We start from the raw sequence: 19,492 nt of genomic DNA, 5'->3' as shown, positions 1-19,492 counted from the left end.
ATTTGTAGCCAGTAGGTCTCCTAGCAACAAGCTGTCAACTCTCAAACGAGTTAGGACTAGAATTTAGGTCCTGACACACACAGGTAGCTTACGCAATGCATAGTTCATTTATTGGAAAACTCATGAATATCCTACAAAAGTATCTTCTCTGACACTAAACTATAAAACATGGCCTTTTCTTCTATATTATTCATTGAGTTTTCTTTTTCTTCTTTTGTTAAAGCAGTGTGGCTTCCTGAGGTCGTGCTGTTTCTGTAGCAATAAGGTAGAAACGTTTAGACTATTTTCCCAAATTCAGCAACGATCCAGAGATTCAAGACCTCTGCCTCTGTCCCAATTTGTCCTTTCACTTTGTTACTCCAAAAAAATGGCTCATAGAAAAAAACCTTTTAAGGAGGTTTACCTGAATGACATAAAGAAAATCTAGATAATTTTTAGCTGTCATGGAAAACCTACCCTTTAAGGCGGCAGAATATATAATAGCACAGGAAACCTATGTTCACCCCATGAGTAGTTTAATTTATTGAAAGAAAACTAAATGTCAGTTCTAGGGCGGTTAATCTGAAAGAATGTATATTATATCTTTGCCTTCCTTTCACTATCTCCCTTCTACTAAAAGCTAGGCTTCCAATGCTGGAAATCTTTAAAATCCTCCATCTGTAGATTCCGGCCCCATTTTCCGGTCATATCTTCCGTGAGGTTTTTCCTAAGACTTGTCCATATCAGAGACTTTACAAGCTGACACCGAAAGTTCCCTGGGAAAGGCTGGTCTCTTCCTGCTTCATCAGATGTATGATTTCATTATACACACGGTGAGGGGCATCCAAACCCCAAATGAAATCCGCATGAGCCCATTCGGGAATGTTCTTATGGTAGATGAGGTGGGTCACCTCGGAGAGCAGGGTTCTCACATCTTCTGGATTTGAAAGCCAGTCCTGACCTCCAGTCCACATTGCTGTAGGGACCGTCATGTCTCTAACTTTGTACCTTACAGGAGTTGGCTAAAAAAAAAAAAAGAATCGTTTTTAATTGTAGATAACGTTTGGACTTCCAGACTTATAATTTACTTTTCTTTTTTTGTTTTTCTTTTTTTTTTTATTTTGTTAGAGTTGATTTACAGTGTTCTGTCAATTTCTGCTGTATAGCACAGTGACCCAGTCATACCTATACGCATCCTTTTTCTTATACTATCTTCTATCATGGTCTAACCCAAGTGACTGGTGGGAGTTCCCTGTGCCGTACAGTAGGACCTCACAGCTTATCCATTCTGAAGGTAATTATCATTTACTTTTCAAATAAACATAGTAAACATGCCTGTGTTGTGAGGAAGGGTGCATGGGCAATAAGCCATATAGAATGGGATTAAGAGTTTCTGCTTCAGCTCCTACTTGAAGGTAAAATATTACTTAACCTCACTGAACCTCAGTCTCTTCATCTGTGAAATGGGGGTGCTATCTGTAAGAACTCACTAGGTTAAATGAAAAGGCCACATCCATTGCCTTGCATTTTAGGCATTACATGTTCAGTTCTTTACCTTCCTATTAAGAAAGATTTAACGCATAAATTGCCTTCAAAAGATAATGTTCCTATCCTTTTAATAATTTATAAATAATTATCCTTTTGATAATTTCACAAAGTTCCATGAGGTTAGATTTGGAGATAGTCCACAGAGAAAGAGAAGAGGATAGAATCCGCTGAGAAGGGCTTTGGTGTTCAAGGGCATTTTCTGTCCTAATTGAAAGCCATTGGGGCACAGCCAGCTTGACTGGGTCTCTATAACCGTGGGGACGTCAATGGCCCTGGAACTCAGGCAGTTCGAACCAAAAGGAGATAAAAATTAGATCCCTGATCCAGTCTCTCATCACCCAAAGAAGGGTACCTAGGTTTCCTAATTCTTTAAGACTTCCTTATTCAAACAGAATTGCTAGATCAGGCTGGCTGGCTGGGAGCCCTTGAAGTTAATCAGCACCCAGAATTTTCTACAGAAATGTTGAGGTCCATTTCTCACTCAGAAAATCCACCCTGGAGCTGGGGTTCTTATCCCAGCAGTTCTTATTTCACTTTGTGGCTTTTAAGAATTTTAAGTTATAGCATCTGATACTGCGAGTTACAGGAAGACACATGTATGTGTTCTTTATCCACGGATCTGGTACAGAGCTCCTAAAACCCTCGGGATTTCCTAAGTGAGAGGAGTCATCAAGGTGTGTTTTGCTCTGTTAATGAGGTGACTTTTGGGGCCAGGTGGGAGCTCCAGAAGTAGAGCCAAGCAAGTGACTAGAGGATTGGAACTTTCAGTCCCATCCCGGACCTCCAAGGAGGGGAGGTGGGCTAAAGATTAAGTTCAAGTGCCAATGGCCAATGATTCAATTAGATGTAGTATGTAATGAAGCCTCCATAAAAACCCAAAAGGATGGAGTTCGGAGCTTCCAGGTTGGTGAACACGTGAACATGTGGGGAGAGTGACACACAGGGAGAGGGCATGAAACTCAGTGCCCCTTCCCTCACTCTGCACATCTCTTCCATCCAGCTGCTCCTGAGTTACATCCTTTTATACTAGACTGATAATCTAGTAAGTAAAACATTCTTCTGAAGTCTGTGAGCCAACCTAGCAAATTAGTCAAAACTGAGAAGGGGGTCATGGGAAACTCTGATTTATAGCCAGTCAGTCAAATGCTCAGGTGACAACCTGGGCTTGCAGCTGACATGCCACTTGGAGGACAGTCTTGTGGGACTGAGCCCACAACCTGTGGGAAGGACGCTATCCCCAAGTGCATATTGCCAGAATTGAGTTAAACTATACTGTACCCAGCTGGTGTTGGAGAATTGCTTGTTGCTGTGGGGAAACACCCCTCCACACAAACACATGGGAATTTGGTGATCAGACCTATCTTTTATAAGTAACTTAGATATCAAAGTTAGAATATTCTATGGAGTTAGGAATATGTTTTTCTCATCTAACAGTTGAAAAGACTGAACCAAATGTCAGGTCTAGCTCTAAGGCTCTGTGATTCTATGACAGCTTTTTGTATGTATGTTTCTCTTTCTTCCAATGACCATTTTCTGGTACCTACTCTGCACATGTCACTTTCTAACACATGACGTCAAACATTGATAAATTAAATCTATCTTGGAACTGGGATACTTTCTCTAAAGACACATGTTAGGAAATAGAGTTCCCGTTGTGGCTCAGCAGAAACGAATCTGACTAGTATCCATGAGATTGCGGGCTTGATCCCTGGCCTTGCTCAGTGGATTAAGGATCTGGCGTTGCCGTGAGCTGTGGTGTAGGTTGCAGACACAGCTTGGATCTGGCATTGCTATGGCTGCGGCATAGGCTGGCAGCTGCAGCTCTGATTCAACCGCTAGCCTGGGAACCTCCATATGCCATGGTGGCAGCCCTAAAAAGACAAAAATAAAAAATAAATTAAAAAAAGACTTATTTTAGGAAACAATGCAGATGAATCTAAAACAAATAGCTGACACGTATGATTAAGAGCTTGCTCTTCAGGGGAGCTACATGGTCTGTCCAATTTCTTGGCCTTTTATATCTTGATTGAGGTACCAAAGCAGATGTTAAGTACCATGCAAGATTTTCAAAGATCTGCATACAAGTGCTCTGCTCCCCGCAGCTTTAAGTTCCTGTGGTCAATAGTCATTTACATTCACACACAAGCTAACCCATAATCATCTGTGGAGGTTTTGTGCCCCTAAAAAGTATAATATCCACTTCTAATTCTCCACAACTTTTTTTTTTTAATTTTAATCCACAATGTAATTTACACATACACCTTTTGGGGTGATATTTTTCTTTCATATTTTTCACTGGCAAATTACAGAGTCCTTAAAAGTGTGACCTGGGAGAACTCTTAAGGATGATCTAGTTCAATAATTTTTATCTTAAAGAGAAAGAAATCGAGTCCTGAAGAATCAAAGCAGCCTAGCCATGATGACACAAGTTTGTAGTATAGAGGCAAAGCTAATACAGTAATTCTCACTTGTCTTTTAATACTCTTTTTACTATGCCATGAACCAATCTCATCCCTGCCATCCTCATTCCTGTGTTTTTTGTTTTTGTTTTATCTTCAAAAGACCCTTCTAGAAGCCAGCACAGACTATACCTTTGCCTTCACTAAGGCTACTCCATCTTCCTTCTAAGAAGATTTGTTCATGGAACAGTGCCTTGCTCACAGAGACAGCCTCATCAGAAAAGTTATCCATCCTACTGCATTATAAAAGCTTTTATAAAATTTACTTATTAATTTATTTACCACTCTTGGCAAAGCTTTGAAATTTTCCATTTTCAAATGCAGTCTAACCAGAATTACTTTCTCTTTGAATTCTTGTATTTTATTCCTATTTCCAGAATAAGCTGCCATTATAACTTCTCTCTCACACATTTCAGAAGGATACATTTTCAGCAGATGGTATTTGATTTTCTTACCTGATTGCTTTTCTCCAGATTTTTGGTCTCGCTGCCCCAGTCAAATGCCCGGAGTTCCCCAGAATTCACTGCCTAAAGGGAAACAAAAATTTACATGGCATTCAAATGTGTCACTGGGTAAGGGTGGGAGGAGGGGTGAAAATGTGCTAGCAAGTCTGCGGAGGAAAGCCGAGAGAAAGGCTGAGGCTGCTCTTCTGTTCAGTGTTAGGATAGCCTAATGGAGAGAAAAACCAAGAAAAAGGTATTTTGAGGGAGAAAAACGAGCTTTAGAAATACTTAAAACCACCATGTTATGCAACTCCAGAAAGTGTATTCCCACCGCAGGCCATGGAAGTTGATGTCCGGCACAACTTCATAGGCTACAATGGGAGAGCGCCCCCTGGAGTTCTACAATGTGGTGATTCTGGGTGAAGCTGACCAACATTTAATCTCACACCGACCTCATCTCTCTCTGTCTTTCTCTCTCTCTCCCTCTCTCTCTCTCTCTGTCTTTCTCCCCTACTAAAATATGGCGATGACCTTTGAAGAACAATTTGACTAGGCTCTAAATTGTTAGAAAAAGAGTTAAGACCAACATTTATGATTTATAAGTACCATCATCACTATTAAAACCTTTGCTCGAGTTAAAAGCCTCCAGTTTTATTTTATTTGACAAAGTGGTGTTTTTAGCAGGTGAGAATCTAAGGTCAGTAATGCTCTAGCTTTCTGTTTTATATCCATCTTTACTTCCAGAGCTTATCTGGGTCTCTCTATAGCATCATCTATAAGAAGCAGTATTAGCTTCAGTGCTTCTTCCAACGTGGAAGAATAATTAGCAGTCACATTGTCCTTGAACTAACTCTGTTTTACCTCGGCCCCACCCCCCTGTGCCTAGAGACAGTTCCTGTGACTGGTTAATTAGGACTTTCTCTCCTGTGACTGCAGGTGAATTCTGTGGTGCAAAGGACTCCTGGGAAAACCTCCTTGGGTTATTAGGTCACCTTTGCAATTTTTATTACTCCTTGACCACGCTGTTTTTCTAGAAGAGCGGAAAGGAGAAGGTGGAAACACAATCCCCAGCCTCATCTTTGAAGAGGTTAGAGTCAGAGAAAGGTCTAACTTAAACTATCTGCATTCACACTTTTAAGGTCCACTAAAGTTGTTCTAGGACTAATCCTTTCCACCCATATCCTGAAAAGTTTCAATGTTCTAGATCAAATTCACAGTTGAAAGACCGTTGATAGAATCACATGTTATCTTGGAATAAACGTGAAATTACCTTGTGGGCTGTCCAAAGGGCAACCTTTGGCTATTCCAGACAAAATGCACAAAGACCTGTGAAAAAGACTACAAATTGAGTGTCCTTACCTGGCTCCAGTGTAAGATATTTTGCACAGATGTTCCAGCAGGAGTGTGAGCGACATAGACATTTACTCGGCTCTGTAACAAAGCACGAGTAGTTTGTGGGACGTGGAAAAACTCATAACACGTGCACTTTGTCAGGACAGAACCTCCAGAGTATCAGACTGAGAAATAAGAATATTACTAAAGTATCCAAAGTTATCCATGACAGAGCATACACACATGCACGTAAATAAAAATGCTGCTGAATGTATCCCTGTGCACCTATATTTTCATTTGAGAAAATTTCTCGTTAGACATTGGACTTTGTCTTCTAGAAAACTTTCTTAGATGGATCAGGTTAAGGATCAGGTGTTGTCTCTGCAGTGGCTTGGGTCACTGCTGAGGCACAGGTTTGATGCCCAGCCAGGGACAGTGGTTAAGGATCCCGTGTTGTGGCAGCTGTGGTATAAGTTGCAGCTGTGATTCTGTTTAGATCCACCGCCCCCTGGGAACTTCATATTCCTCAGCATGGCCAGAAAAGAAAAGAAAAAAAATTAAATTGAATTAAAACTCCCAATACTCCTATCTCCCTTCTTTGCTTTACTTGTTATAGTACATGTCACGAACTTGGAACAAAAAATAAATAAAAGACTGAGGGCTCTAGAACTGGACCTGTATTCAAATCTCATCTCTACTATTTAGTTTTTAGGCAAAATTGGGAGCATTACTTAATCCACTAAATCTTAGGTTAGTAATCTGTAAAGTGGAATATTGATAATATCTGTCTCATAGGGTTGTTACAGGGAGTACCTGGCATATAATAAATGAAATGCTTATCAATGGTAGCTAGTAACCATATTATTAATTAAAAAAGGGGGAAAAATCTTCAGGAATTAAAAGCATGCTTCTCCAGCTGTTGGTCACTGCCTTCCGCTATCTGGCCTCCTTAGGAGATTGTTCCCTGTGCGAAGAGTTGCCTTGCCCAGTGTGTCCCCATAACTGGTGTTGTTTGCATTAAATGACTAGTTGAGGCATTCCCATCATGACTAAGTGGAAATGAATCTGACTAGCATCCATGAGGACGAAGATTTGATCCCTGGCCTCTCTCATTGGGTTAAGGATCCGGTGTTGGTGTGAGCTGTGGCGTAGATCACAGACAAGAATTGGATCTGGCATTGCTATGACTGCGGTGTAGGCCAGCGGCTGTGGCTTGGATCCAACCCCTAGCCTGGGAACCTCCATATGGTGCAGGTGTGGCCCTAAAAACAAAACAAAACAAAATAAAATGAAACATAAATGACTAGTTGATTGTGGGGGTATAAAAATCCAGCCCTCTCATGCTAACCTGGGGCAACTCTGAAGGCTCATCCCATTTTCATAGATCCCTATAGGTTCAACTGCGTCACAACTGAACTTTTTAAATCTACCAAATCCTGTTTCCTTCCCTTCTCTTGATGTTATTCCAAGGGCATAGCCTCAACTCATTCCGCACACGAACCTCCATCTGAGTGTGCTTCCTGAAGAACCCACTGTGACATCTACTAGCTGGTGGCTGATGCCGAAGCCAAACAGAAACTTCCCGACAGCCTATCAAAAGACTTGAACTACAGACCTGAAGGACCCAAGTAAAAAGAAGGGTTGGAAGGTGCATGGCAGTTTTCTCTTTTGACTTCTGGGTTCTAATCACTTTTTTTTTTTTTTCCATCTGTTGATTCACTGCAGTAAGCCTGCTTTAAGACCCCTTCCATCTTTAACCTATGAAATTATGCCCTCATGTTAACCTTGACCCAGCCCAGGTTGAAGCGTTTTCTGCATATGATTAAGATTTGAGGCAAATGGTATTACTTGGAGTACAGCAATTCTTCAAGTTTTCCCTGGAGTTAGCTCACCCTCCAGGAGGAGACTGATAATTCGGAGCTTTGCTTTGGAAGGCTGAGAATTTACTAGGCTCCCACTTACCATGTTCATATTGTTCGCATTAAATCCTCCAAGGAGTAACATGATGTTGCTACAAATCTGATCGAGAACCACTTGGCCACAAAGGTAAATAACAAACTGTCTGAGAAATCTGGTCTGGTACAGAAATTCTTTTTTGCCAAACAATCCCTGTGAAAGTATGAAATGGAATAGTCATGACATGATAGTCAAAAAGAAGTGGCTTTAATTTAAACGTGTATGTCTTAAGAAAATTCGGCAGGAAGACTCTTGTGCTTAGAGGAGGAATTTTCTGAAGAGTGGCATACCTTGATCATCATATCTGGCAGCAACAAAAATTTGGTCCCAGGGCTTTTTGCATATTTAATGGTTGCTATGGGTGCTAAAGCAAAATACGTTTTTATTTTCTGAGCCAGCTCTGGCATGGTCGAAAAGGCAATAAAGCCTGCAAAGAAGAAATACGTCAACATGGATATTGAATATTCTAGAACTAATAAAGAAAATGCTTATTTTACTATCATCAATATATTTCAGCAATTACATGTAATTGTGGTTTTTGTTTTTGTTTTTGTTTTTCTTTTTAGGGCTGCACCCAAGACATAGTGCGTTTCCAGGCTAGGGATCGAAGCTTACACCACAGCCATAGCAACTCAAGATCCAAGCCACGTCTGCAACCTACACCACAGCTCATGGCAACACTGGATCCTTAACCCACTGAGCAAGGCCAGGGATTGAACCCACATCCTCAAGGATACCAGTCGGGTTTCTTACTGTTGAGCCACAACAGGAACTCCCATGTAATTGTGTTTTAACTTGCCTGTGAAATTATAAGTCCCTTGATGGAGAAAAATAGCAGAAGCAATAATTCCTCTGTGTTCCCTCTAATGTCTAGTATACTTGCTGTCCAGGACTAGGTTCTCATTGAATTATTGGATTAAATTACTCAGTCCAATAAGATGGCCTTTGAGAAAATACATGTAAATTGAGAGGTAACAACTATATGTTAGACATTTTGCGGGAAACTTTCATGGTTCTTATTTAATTCTCAGACACTTATGAGATATTTTTGATACATCTCTACTGTGAAAGACATTGAAAATTAAAGAAATTGGTTATCGATAGCAAGCATGTTCTGTAACATCATGGGTATTGAGGTAGCAGAGTTTTGCTGGTTTTCCTTGATCTCTGACTTTTCTGAAACCTAGATTGTAACTTAATCTAGTCGATTAGTTGTCTAGTGAACAGGATTTCAACTCCTATTTTTGCCACAGATTAGGTCTGGGACCCTGGTTAAGTCAGTCTGTGCCTGAGTGTCTATATCTGTAAGATAGAGACCGAATCCCTGAATTCCCACTGTACAGGGATGCTCTCTTTGGAGACTTTGGGAGAAAAAGGCCATCCCACACAGCCAGGGCGTGGTCATTATATTTGAGGCACTGTGTGTTTATTTCGAGAGCATCTATACACTCTCTAAGTTGATATTTGTAAGTTGTGGGAGAGGTGGGCACAGAGTAACTAGAATCTCGTGACCCTGAAGAGGAGCAGGCCAGATCTGAGAGAAGTGTGTGATGACAGATCTGAGGCAGAGCTGCATGCCATATGCCCACATTTCTTCTGTGTATACAAACCTGCTTTTTGTGAAACCTACCTATGGTGGTGCCCTGTGAATAGCCGACATAATAGATCTTTTCCTGGCCTGTTTTCTGCAAAATAAAGTTTATGACTGCAGGAAGGTCAAACCTAGCCATCTCGTCATAACTACAAGGGGAAAAGACAAAATAATATGAAAGATTATAATCAGAAATGAACAAAAGCAGCCCCTGGGTTATACAAGCAAGCCCTCGAGTTGTCAGCCCCAACAACTTGTTACTGTGCCCCTCATAACACTTGTTTCAAACCTGTGATGCATGGGTGCCTCGGGGGTCACAGGCTGTTAGCAAACTGCTGTTTCCTCTAGATGTTACCATAGAGCAATAATCATCTTCAAGGAACATTTACTGAGCACACGATCCACCTCCTGCTGGAGGTGTCTGTCCTGCTAGTCTATTAATAGAACAGCACAGGGCCATGCAGATTCATTTATATGAAAAATGTTAAAGATGCTGTAGGAGCCCTTCTCTGGTGAAATGGATAAAGAACAAGGTGAATATCAATAGATAAATTAAATAAAAACATTAAAAACGTTTGTAAGAGTGGGAGAGAGGTGTTATTGAAATTGATGGTCCCTGAGGTGTATTGGCTGCCCTTTTATCTTTAATACCGCCTGGTCTTCTTTCCTTCTGGGGCTACTAGTCCTTATCATCACTCATGGAAGAGTTAGTCCCAGGATATCCACCTGCAAGAAATGGACCTATGCTCCTGCCCTTCCAGCCTCAATCACCAAACACCAACCACCGTTCTCATCCCATTTGCTAGACCAAGCTTCGAATTGGGGAACCCAATTTACCTGCCCCAGAAGAATCACCAGTTAATTAAGACAACTGGGGGATATTATGTTAGGATATTGATAAGCCAACCAAAGTAAATTATCCACATACCAGAAACCATATATTTTTACTCAGTTCTCCCCCAAACCTCCATGTTGGCCTCCACTCTCAAGATTTTCGTATACCTGAAAGCCCAGAACTCATCTTGGTCTATGGAGAGGGTCTTGTGTTTCCGAGACCAGGTGTTTCCCCTGCTATTCCCCATCCACACATCAAAACCAGCATCTGCCAGAATGAAGCCCAGGCTGTTGTTGGGCAGGTTGGAAATCCAGTTGCTAGCAGCTCCAAACAGGCCATGCTGCAGTAACACCACAGGCCTGGGACCTACAAAAAAAGCAAATTTCAACTGCGTGAAATGTTCTGCACTTTTCCTGTCATCCCTTAATGTTTGAAGGCTTTCAGGTTAGACAAACCTGTGTTTACATCTTGATTCAGCTGATTGCTAGCTTGATTATCTTGGCCAGTTGCTTAAACTTTCTGTGCCTTGATTTCCTCGTGAAAAAAATGGTATTTTTGTGGAGTTCCCGTCGTGGCGCAGTGGTTAACGAATCTGACCAGGAACCATGAGGTTGCGGGTTCGATCCCTGCCCTTGCTCAGTGGGTTAAAGATCCGGCGTTGCCGTGAGCTGTGGTGTAGGTCGCAGACATGGTTCGGATCCTGCATTGCTGTGGCTCTGGCGTAGGCCGGTGGCTGCGGCTCCGATTAGACCCCTAGTCTGGGAACCCCCATATGCTGCGGGAGCGGCTCAAGAAATAGCAAAAAGACAAAAAAAAATGGTATTTTTGTTATGATTAAATAAAATAGTGCACGAGGAGCAGATGGCACAATGCCTGGCACAGAGAAAGAATCAATAAAGTTTGGCTTCCGTTGTTGTTTTGTGTAGTTATTATTAGTAGTAGACTTTGGGCACTCCAGAGGATATTAGAAGTGCCCCAGGAGACAGTATAGTATAAAGATTAAGACAATTATATGTGGTAATCATAACTGTGTATGTTAATAAGAATTTCTTATTCTATGTTAATATATTATGTATATATTTTATAACTATGAAAGTGTATATATTCATATTATAACATATATAATGTATACTATATAATGTATTCTAGTAACATAAAATTAATGTGTAATATAAACTTAATATATAATTTTTTTTTTCTTTTTCGTGCCACATCTGCGGCACATGGAAGTTCCCAGTCTGGGAGGCAAATCGGAACTGTAGCTGCCGGCCTATGCCATAGCCACAGCCACAGCAACACGGTATCCGGCCTGCATCTGTGACCTACAATGCAACTTGCAGCAGTGTTGGATCCTTAACCCACTGAGCAGGGCCAGGGATCAAACCTACATCCTCTTGGACACTGTGTTGGGTTCTTAACCCGCTGAACCACAGTGAGAACTCCAGTTAGGAACTTTTCATGTCAAAAGGACCTACAAGCTAGATTGAAGAAGCTTCCCATGTTCAAACATGGGAAAGTTTGAGCATCAGAATAAACAATGATGGTATAAATTATATTCTATTAAATAAATTTGAAAAATGCACAAGTCGGAGTTCCCACTGTGGTGCAGTGGTTAACGAATCCGACTAAGAACCATGAGGTTGCGGGTTCGATCCCTGGCCTTGCTCAGTGGGTTAAGGATCCGGCGTTGCCGTGAGCTGTGGTGTAGGTCGCAGACGCAGCTCGGATCACACACTGCTGTGGCTGTGGTGTAGGCCTGTGGCTACAGCTCCAATTCGACCCCTAGCCTGGGAACCTCCATATGCCACAGGAGCAGCCCAAGAAATGGCAAAAAGACCAAAAAAAAAAAAAAAAAGAAAGAAAGAAAGAAAGAAAAAGAAAAATGCACGTCAACACTGATGTCAATAAAAAATGAAGAAACAATAAGAGGAGAATGAAAAGCTCTTATTTACTGTATAATACCAATTAGTAAATACAGAAAGCTTGATGATGTTATAAACTCATAAATAGATGCTAAAATTAGTGAGTAAAAGTTTGAAGAGATATTTACATATCCTGAAAGTAGCACCTCTCAAATTCTTTACGAATTACAGAGGAAAAAATATTAACTTTATGGTAGAACAACAGCAGATTCTGCCTTAACAAAGTGATAAAAATTAATGTTGCCAAATAGAAATGCCCGACCTCTTATAAGAAGCAGCGCCTACTATTCAGAGATCTCAGTTCATATGGGGCCACTGTATAGGACAAGGACCTTTCTACAACAAACTAATCCAGCATCTGGGTAATCTTCATGAATTCTGTTTGCCTCATTTTATCCCTCTGGGGAGAGAACAGGAGGGTTGCTAGTGCAGGACTGGGAGAAAGGAACTCAGAGTTATTTAAGGTTTTCCTTTGTGTCTGGTTATTGAGTTCATCCTCTTAGCTCTCAAGGAGGTGACCACAACATAAGGTGATCAAACTAAAGTGGTCACTGCTCGTTTTTGCAATCTTGAAGGACATTTCCCACGGTTGGGGACAGCTTGGCGCTCCTTAGCAATACAGTACGGTTTGTACTGGTGGTTCACCTTGTGAGACAACTGGCTTATAAATGATTTATTTCATTTCACATATACCCTAGAGTCATGGACTTTCATTTACGCTACAGCAGCAGGTGAGTGTGAAAGGGCTACTCATAAAGAGCTGTCATTTCCGAGGATGTAAATACTTTTCCCTTTTGGTGTAAATATTTGATGCTAACAAAATTATCTGATAAAACGAAAATTTAAAAAGGCTTTTGTCACAAGATTATAGATATATTTCAATTGTTTTCAGTATGAATTTCATTGGCTCTCTTTTTGAAAAGATGGTGAGAAAACTTTTTTCCCTTCCTTGCTCAGAGATTTCTTCCTTAGAGGCCATTGGGAGCTGCAGGAACACCTCAGCCACTAGAGGGGAGTATTCCGCACTGAATGGACCCAAAAGGCTGACACCTTGAACTCCAAGTGCCTGGGCAATGAGCAAAGAGTCTAAACAAACAGGACGTGAGAAAACAACTCCATCCATGTACAGGTGCTACAGGTGACCCCTAAGCTTACAAAGTGCCACAGTCTCTCCACTGCTTGAAAGAACCGTGGCTTGCTGATACCCTCTAGATTTAGTGAAAAATTTCTCTGTGTGTCTCCAGGCTATTCATTCATTTATAGAAAATTCATTAACTCATTCCACATATATTTATTGGCAACTGCCAAGTGCTTGGCACTTTTTTTAAGGAACTAGTTTAAACTTTGAATAAATTGATAAAGTTCCTGAGTTTACATTCTGGTTGGGAGAGACAGATAATAAAAAAAATAAGCAAATATCTATCATACCAGGTTGTTAAATGCTATAAGGAAAAGTAAGGATAAGGGGCTAGATCTCAATAGTTGGCAAGGGGTTGCTAATCTGAATAGGGTGGTCAGGAGAAGAATGTGATAGAGAGGGCCTAAAAGAAGGGGCAGGGCTAACGGCACAGATATCTGATGAAACAGTGGTCCAGAGGGAGACCTGTAAATTCAAAGGCACTGAGATGTGAACATGCTGGATATATATAGAGCACAGCTGTTCAGCTGGTGTTAAAAAAGCTGGTTTTCAACAAGCTGCACAAATTTAAATTGAATGAATTTAAACTGTGAAGTTTCTTTCCACCAAACCTCAGTAATATTCACTCATCATTTTCTGGTCCTAGTTAGAACATGGGCTAGGCTGGCAGACAGATCTTAATTTGAGTGCAGGTTTTGCAATATACTAGCAAGTACTAGCATAGACTTTCTGGGCAAGTTCCTTAACTTCTGCAAGTGGCAATTTATTAGGACTATTGTGAAACTTAAATAGGACTAGTGCAAATAAAGCACTTAGCATCATACCTGGCATATAGAAAGAAGACAATAAGAAATTGCATGACCTGTACTCATGTTAGGTAATACAGCTGCTGCTATACACACATAGCTAGAGTAGTAAAAGGAATAGAGCCAAAGGGAAGAGGAATGGGCACACTTTAATTAGTAATGAAGGTGAGTTTTTAAAAATACAACAATAGCTGGAAATCCCACAGAAAAAAAAATCCCCCTTAAACTATGGAAATATGTACCAAAAATTCAAGATGTGCTTATAGTGCCCAATTCTTTGAAAGGCTTCAGTAAAAAGCTGGACAACATCTAAATATTTAAAGGGCTGTTTGGATGGGGATAATAGAGTGTGCTAGTGTGGGTGCCAGATTACAGGTTGGAGTTTTCATTCTTCATGAGCAAGGGTTGGAGTGGTCTGTTTAAGAGATCATCTGTGGATATTCTAGAATATCTATATAGCAAAGGTTTGGGGAATGGAAGTTCTGGAAGGGGTCAAGAAATTAAATTTTCTTTCTTTCTCTCTCTTTCTTTTTTCTTATTCCGTCCTTCCTCCTCTATTCTGTTTGTAGGGGGACGCATTGGCAAATCGCATTTCCTTCAGCCGTCCTCCTTCCCATCCCCCCCCTCCCTTCCCTCGCTTTTTTTTTTTTTTTTTCCTTCTTCTTCTTCCTTTTTCTTGCCTTCCTTCCTTCCTTCCTTCTTCTTTCTTGTATTTCTTTCTTTCTTTCTCTTCTTTCTTTCTTTCTTTCTTGTTCTTTCTTTCTTTCTTTCCTTCTTTCACTGCACCTAAAGCATATGCAAGTTTCCAGGCCAAGGATCAAATCAGAGCTGCCACAGAGATGCTAGATCCTTAATGCACTGCACCATAGGGGAACTCCAAAGAAATGAACTTTTCTTGAGGGGCTTTTAAAAGCAAACACTATGTTTATTTGACACAATCAGGGGTGGGGCAGTGGTGATGGGGATAACAGAGGAACTGAAGCCACCTTTTGGCCAGAACAATGGGCCCAGTCTGTACAAGGATCCCAGCCTCCCTTCTATACACTCAAATCCCAAGGAAGTCTTTATGTTAGGGAAGACCGCCATGCTGGAGTGACGTAGGGTGAATCATACCTGTCTTTTTATGTTGCACAAGGCCTTGTGGAATCCTGTTAACAGAAAGGATATATCCATCTTCTGTTGCAACTTCATACTCCTCACAGGGATAGCCTTTGTGTTGGATGATTTCGCTCTATGGAAAAATCACAAATGATTTGTGTGTGTGTTAGGTTCTGCATAGTTACATTCTCAATGATCCAAAAGTAAAAAACAGATTCCTTGATGCTGAAAGAGATAGACAAGAAATTCCTTTCTTTTCTCTAGATAATTATGTTATGTTTTAAAAAAAATTAGCCAACCTTCTTCAGTTCTCATTTTCATCTTTAATGCAGAGATTGGACTAGAAGGGTAGTTCTTAAAGTGCGGGCCCTGAACCAAGAGCCTGCCATCACTTGAGCACCTGGTAGAAATACAGAATGATCAGTTTCCACCCAAACCTAATGAATCAAGACCTCTGAGGCTGGGGCCCAGCAGTTTGTGTCTTAATAAACTCTTTAGGAAATTTCGATGCACTCTAACATTTGAGAACCACTGGACAAGAGCTCTGATTCCAAAACCTTGGCATATGTCAGGAACATCTGGGGCACCTAAATGTAAATATTCCCGAGCCCACTATGGGCCAGGGGTCAGGTAGTTCTAATGCAGCCAATGGGGCTGCTGTCTCAGGACAGGTTATGCGGACTCCTGGGCCAAGTATTCCTTAAGGTTCTTTTCAGGTTTCAAACCACAGACTCAAGAGCAGAACAGTGGTTCTTCAGTATCTGAAGGGGGTTGACTCCAGGACCCCGCCTCCCCCGCCATGGGTACCAACATGGGAGGACTGTCAAGTCCCTTACATAAGATGGGCTAATACATCAATGCTCTGTACCGGTGAGTTCCACAGTCACAGAGGGCAGACCGTAAGTTTGTAACATTTTAGGGCAAGGATCCCTCAGTGAGTTTGAGGAAAACTGTAAATAGGGATATACATGTGGACAACTTATGCACTTTCAGGGGCATCTCATTCCCTATATATGGACCCCTAGTTAAGGACCCCTACTCTATACAGTTGTTACCTATAGAAACTCTTTGTAAAATACAAAGCTGCAGAAATCTCCCAAGTTTCTGACCACTGTCATTGCTTAGAGAAGAAGGGAATTATTTCTATCAGTTTCTGTTTGTTCGGGGTTTTTTTTTTTGTTTTTTCTTTTTGGCTGCACCCACATGTGGAAGTTCCTGGGCCAAGGATTGAACTCACATTACAGCAGCAACCCAAAACACAGCGGTAACAATGACACATCTTTAACCTGCTGCACCATAAGGGAACTCCTATTAGATACTGATTTTAAAGGAACAAGAGATAAGAAATCTAGGTGCCAATACTCAGGGTAGTATATAGACAAAAGGGCATAATAGTTAAGAGAAAGACCCTGGGATCACACCAACTGAGTTTTTATTTATTTATTTATTTATTTATTTTTATTTCTATTTTGCTTTTTTAGGGCCATACCTGTGACATATGGAAGTTCCCATGCTAGGGGTTGAATCAGAGCTGTAGCCGCTGGCCTACACCACAGCCACAGCAACACCAGATCCAAGCCATGTCTGTGATCTACACTACAGCTCAGGGCAACACCGGATCCTTGACCCACTGAGCAAGGCCAGGGATCGAACCTGCATCCTCATGGATACTAATCTGGTTTGTTTCCACTGTGCCACAAGGGGAACTCCCACCTGAGTTTTTAAAACCTGGCTCTAACACTAGTACATAAATGATCTTAGGAAATTTAGTTAGTCTGCCCCTATTCTTCAGTTTATTCATCTGTGAATTAGGTACAACAATGGTTTATGCTCCATGGGCTCATGGCAAGGAATGTAAAAAGATAATGCACATATAACACCAACCAGATTAGCTGGCACATGGTAGGGACTCAATGAGTGCTGGCTACTACTATAATTAAAAAATCACCCCTGTCATGTAACTCCTATTCATCTTTCAGGCTTCTGGTTAGGAAACCTTTCTTCAGAAAAAAATTTCATTAATTCCCTGAATAGGTTCCCCCCTATTTTAGGTTTCCTTCTTTAATTTCACTGCTCTTGTGATTGGTAATTGAGTGGCTATTATCCCTGCTGGATTGTAAACTCCATGAAGTCAGGGTTTAGATCCCTGTGTCACCTCAGTGCATAGCACAGTATCAGGGGCCTAATAGCTGCTCAGTTAACATGAGCTAGAAAAATACATGAATGAGGCCAGTTGTATACCACAATATAGGATAAATTATATCCATATAGATTAGCACACAGAGTTGAACCCATTCAGACTCTGAAGCACTTTTATTCTATTTGATTTAATTTCTAGGAGTGAGTCTACAACCTTTCTATTTCACTCTGCCTCTCCTTGGATAACTGCTCAAAAGCAGAGTCCATTTCAATGGAGTTTAGTCTTAGGGCTCCTGAAGCCCCAACAGTGTTTAGATGCCAGGCACACCCAGTGGGTGAGGCCCTGGGAGACTGGCTCTACCTGAAACTAAAGAGATGCCTTTCACTCCACAACCCAGAAGAATCTGTACAGGAACTGCTTAGGGCCACAAGGATGGCTCTTAAGGACCTATACCAATTGGCTGACTATCTGATAACCATCAAGAGACAGTCAATCATTGGAATGGTCAAAAGAAACCTGATACTGGGCATTCATGTAGATTCAGAATATTACCATGGCCTGTCAGAATTTTAGAATTCATTCAAGCAGGCGTCTGTAAAAAGTGTCTCAATTCTGGATACAGGCAGGTGAAATCTATACTAAGTCTATAGCACATGAACACTATACACCACCATCTTATTCAACCTGAAGTAGCCTCTCCTCCCCTGGGAGGTTTTTTGCATCGAGGTTGCAATTATGAGCTTTGTGTTGGGGCAGGCCCGGATGTAAATTGTAGCTTCACCACCCACCAGGGGTGTGGCCTGATGTGAGTTGCTTAACTCCTTTAATCTCAGCTCCTCGATTATAAAAATGGGGATGGTCCTATTTACTGCAAAGAGCAATGAAGATGAAGTAAAATAGCATCTCTGTAGCTTTCATCACAACGTCTACTATGGGATAAGTATAGCTACATGATGGACATTGTTAAAACTCAACTAAAAATGTGAAAGGAAGCCAAAAATAACTGTCTGGGGCATCTAGATACATCACATCATTCATGAACTTTATTCACAGAAGGCCCTCTCTAGTATTCATAAGGGTCCTTTTACTGCCAGTCAACAGAGTTATCAGTCCAAACCAGGATTAACTAGGTTAAAACGGCACAGAGTGTTACCGGAATTGACTGTCCTGATCATAAGAGGCGAGGTCTAACACCTTTCTAATATTGGAAAAAATAGGAAAAGAATAAAAAGCCCAGACCAAATGGAGATAATCATGGGTCTGAGCTTGGCCCAAGACATTGCAGTGATTTACCTACTTGTAAAATGAACCTAAGGATTCAATTAAAACTTAAATTGTGTCTAAAGCTCAAAGAGATTAAGTCACTCACCTAAATGGACTGAATTTGTTCACAGTGAGCCCAGGTCTACTCACTCCCAGTTTAGAGTTCTTTCTAGTACAGTATGTAAGTTTATGACTGTTTTGTCAGCAGAAATCCCACTGTATATAGATATAATGCAGATAATACACAGATGCAAATAACAGCATGTAAGGCACTTCATTTCCCCCAAAACATGGAAAAATCCCAACTTACAATATTCATGAATGCTTCTGGGTCCACAGCTATAGTAGGCATGTGTCCTGAATTCACATTTCTCTGGAACAAGTATGCCACCAGAATCAGAAGCCACATCTCATTTCTGTATGAAACAATCCACTCTCTTGACAAGATTTTTGACATGGTCCAACATCTGCATTTATCTTTACCTGGCAATATAACAACTGATGCTAAAGTCAGAAGAACCTGTAGGTTTTAAAAACTCGTTCATGCATTTTCCAGCTGTAATTTCTTCCCCCAATTCTGAAGCAAATTGAACAAGCTTGGTGGAGAGGAATGAAAGGACACTAAGTAGGACGAGAACACCATGAGGATGTGCCAATACCATCCGGCTCCTCCCACTCCCTCACACAACTTTATGTGTAGAACTTCCTTTGATGCAACCTGGAGTTACGTGCATATGATACAGTCCATAAAATCTCTGTTCATCATCAGGTAATACAGACCATAGGGAGCATCATTTTCTTTTTATTCCTTATTCTTATCTTTCTTGGATAGGTAGAAAGCCATGAATTCTGCAGGAAACAACCTTCTAGAGTCACATTCTGGGGCTTTGATGACTACTGTCCTTTGGTTGGAGATTAGTGTAGTGGTAAGTATTTTTATTTAAAATGTCAAAAGTTTTTAGGACATCTTTTACTTTTAGTG

At 41.0% G+C, this 19,492-nt stretch overlaps 1 protein-coding gene across 1 annotated transcript; it reads right to left on the bottom strand.

The window, feature by feature from the left end:
* Positions 1–189: 189 nt before the first annotated feature.
* LIPM (lipase family member M) lies at positions 190–19,145 on the bottom strand. Its single transcript, XM_047761627.1, has 9 exons — positions 18,821–19,145; positions 15,123–15,240; positions 10,311–10,509; positions 9,348–9,457; positions 8,008–8,144; positions 7,724–7,870; positions 5,789–5,860; positions 4,442–4,513; positions 190–1,001 (listed from the first exon to the last, which is right to left on the bottom strand). Exons 1-9 carry the CDS (start codon positions 18,965–18,967, stop codon positions 732–734), a joined length of 1,272 nt encoding a protein of 423 aa, XP_047617583.1. The 5' UTR covers positions 18,968–19,145; the 3' UTR covers positions 190–731.
* Positions 19,146–19,492: the final 347 nt, after the last annotated feature.

This window comes from Phacochoerus africanus, chromosome 15, assembly GCF_016906955.1.
Source record: "Phacochoerus africanus isolate WHEZ1 chromosome 15, ROS_Pafr_v1, whole genome shotgun sequence".
Classification (NCBI taxonomy): domain Eukaryota; kingdom Metazoa; phylum Chordata; class Mammalia; order Artiodactyla; family Suidae; genus Phacochoerus; species Phacochoerus africanus.
This window is presented reverse-complemented; position numbering and strand designations above follow the sequence as displayed.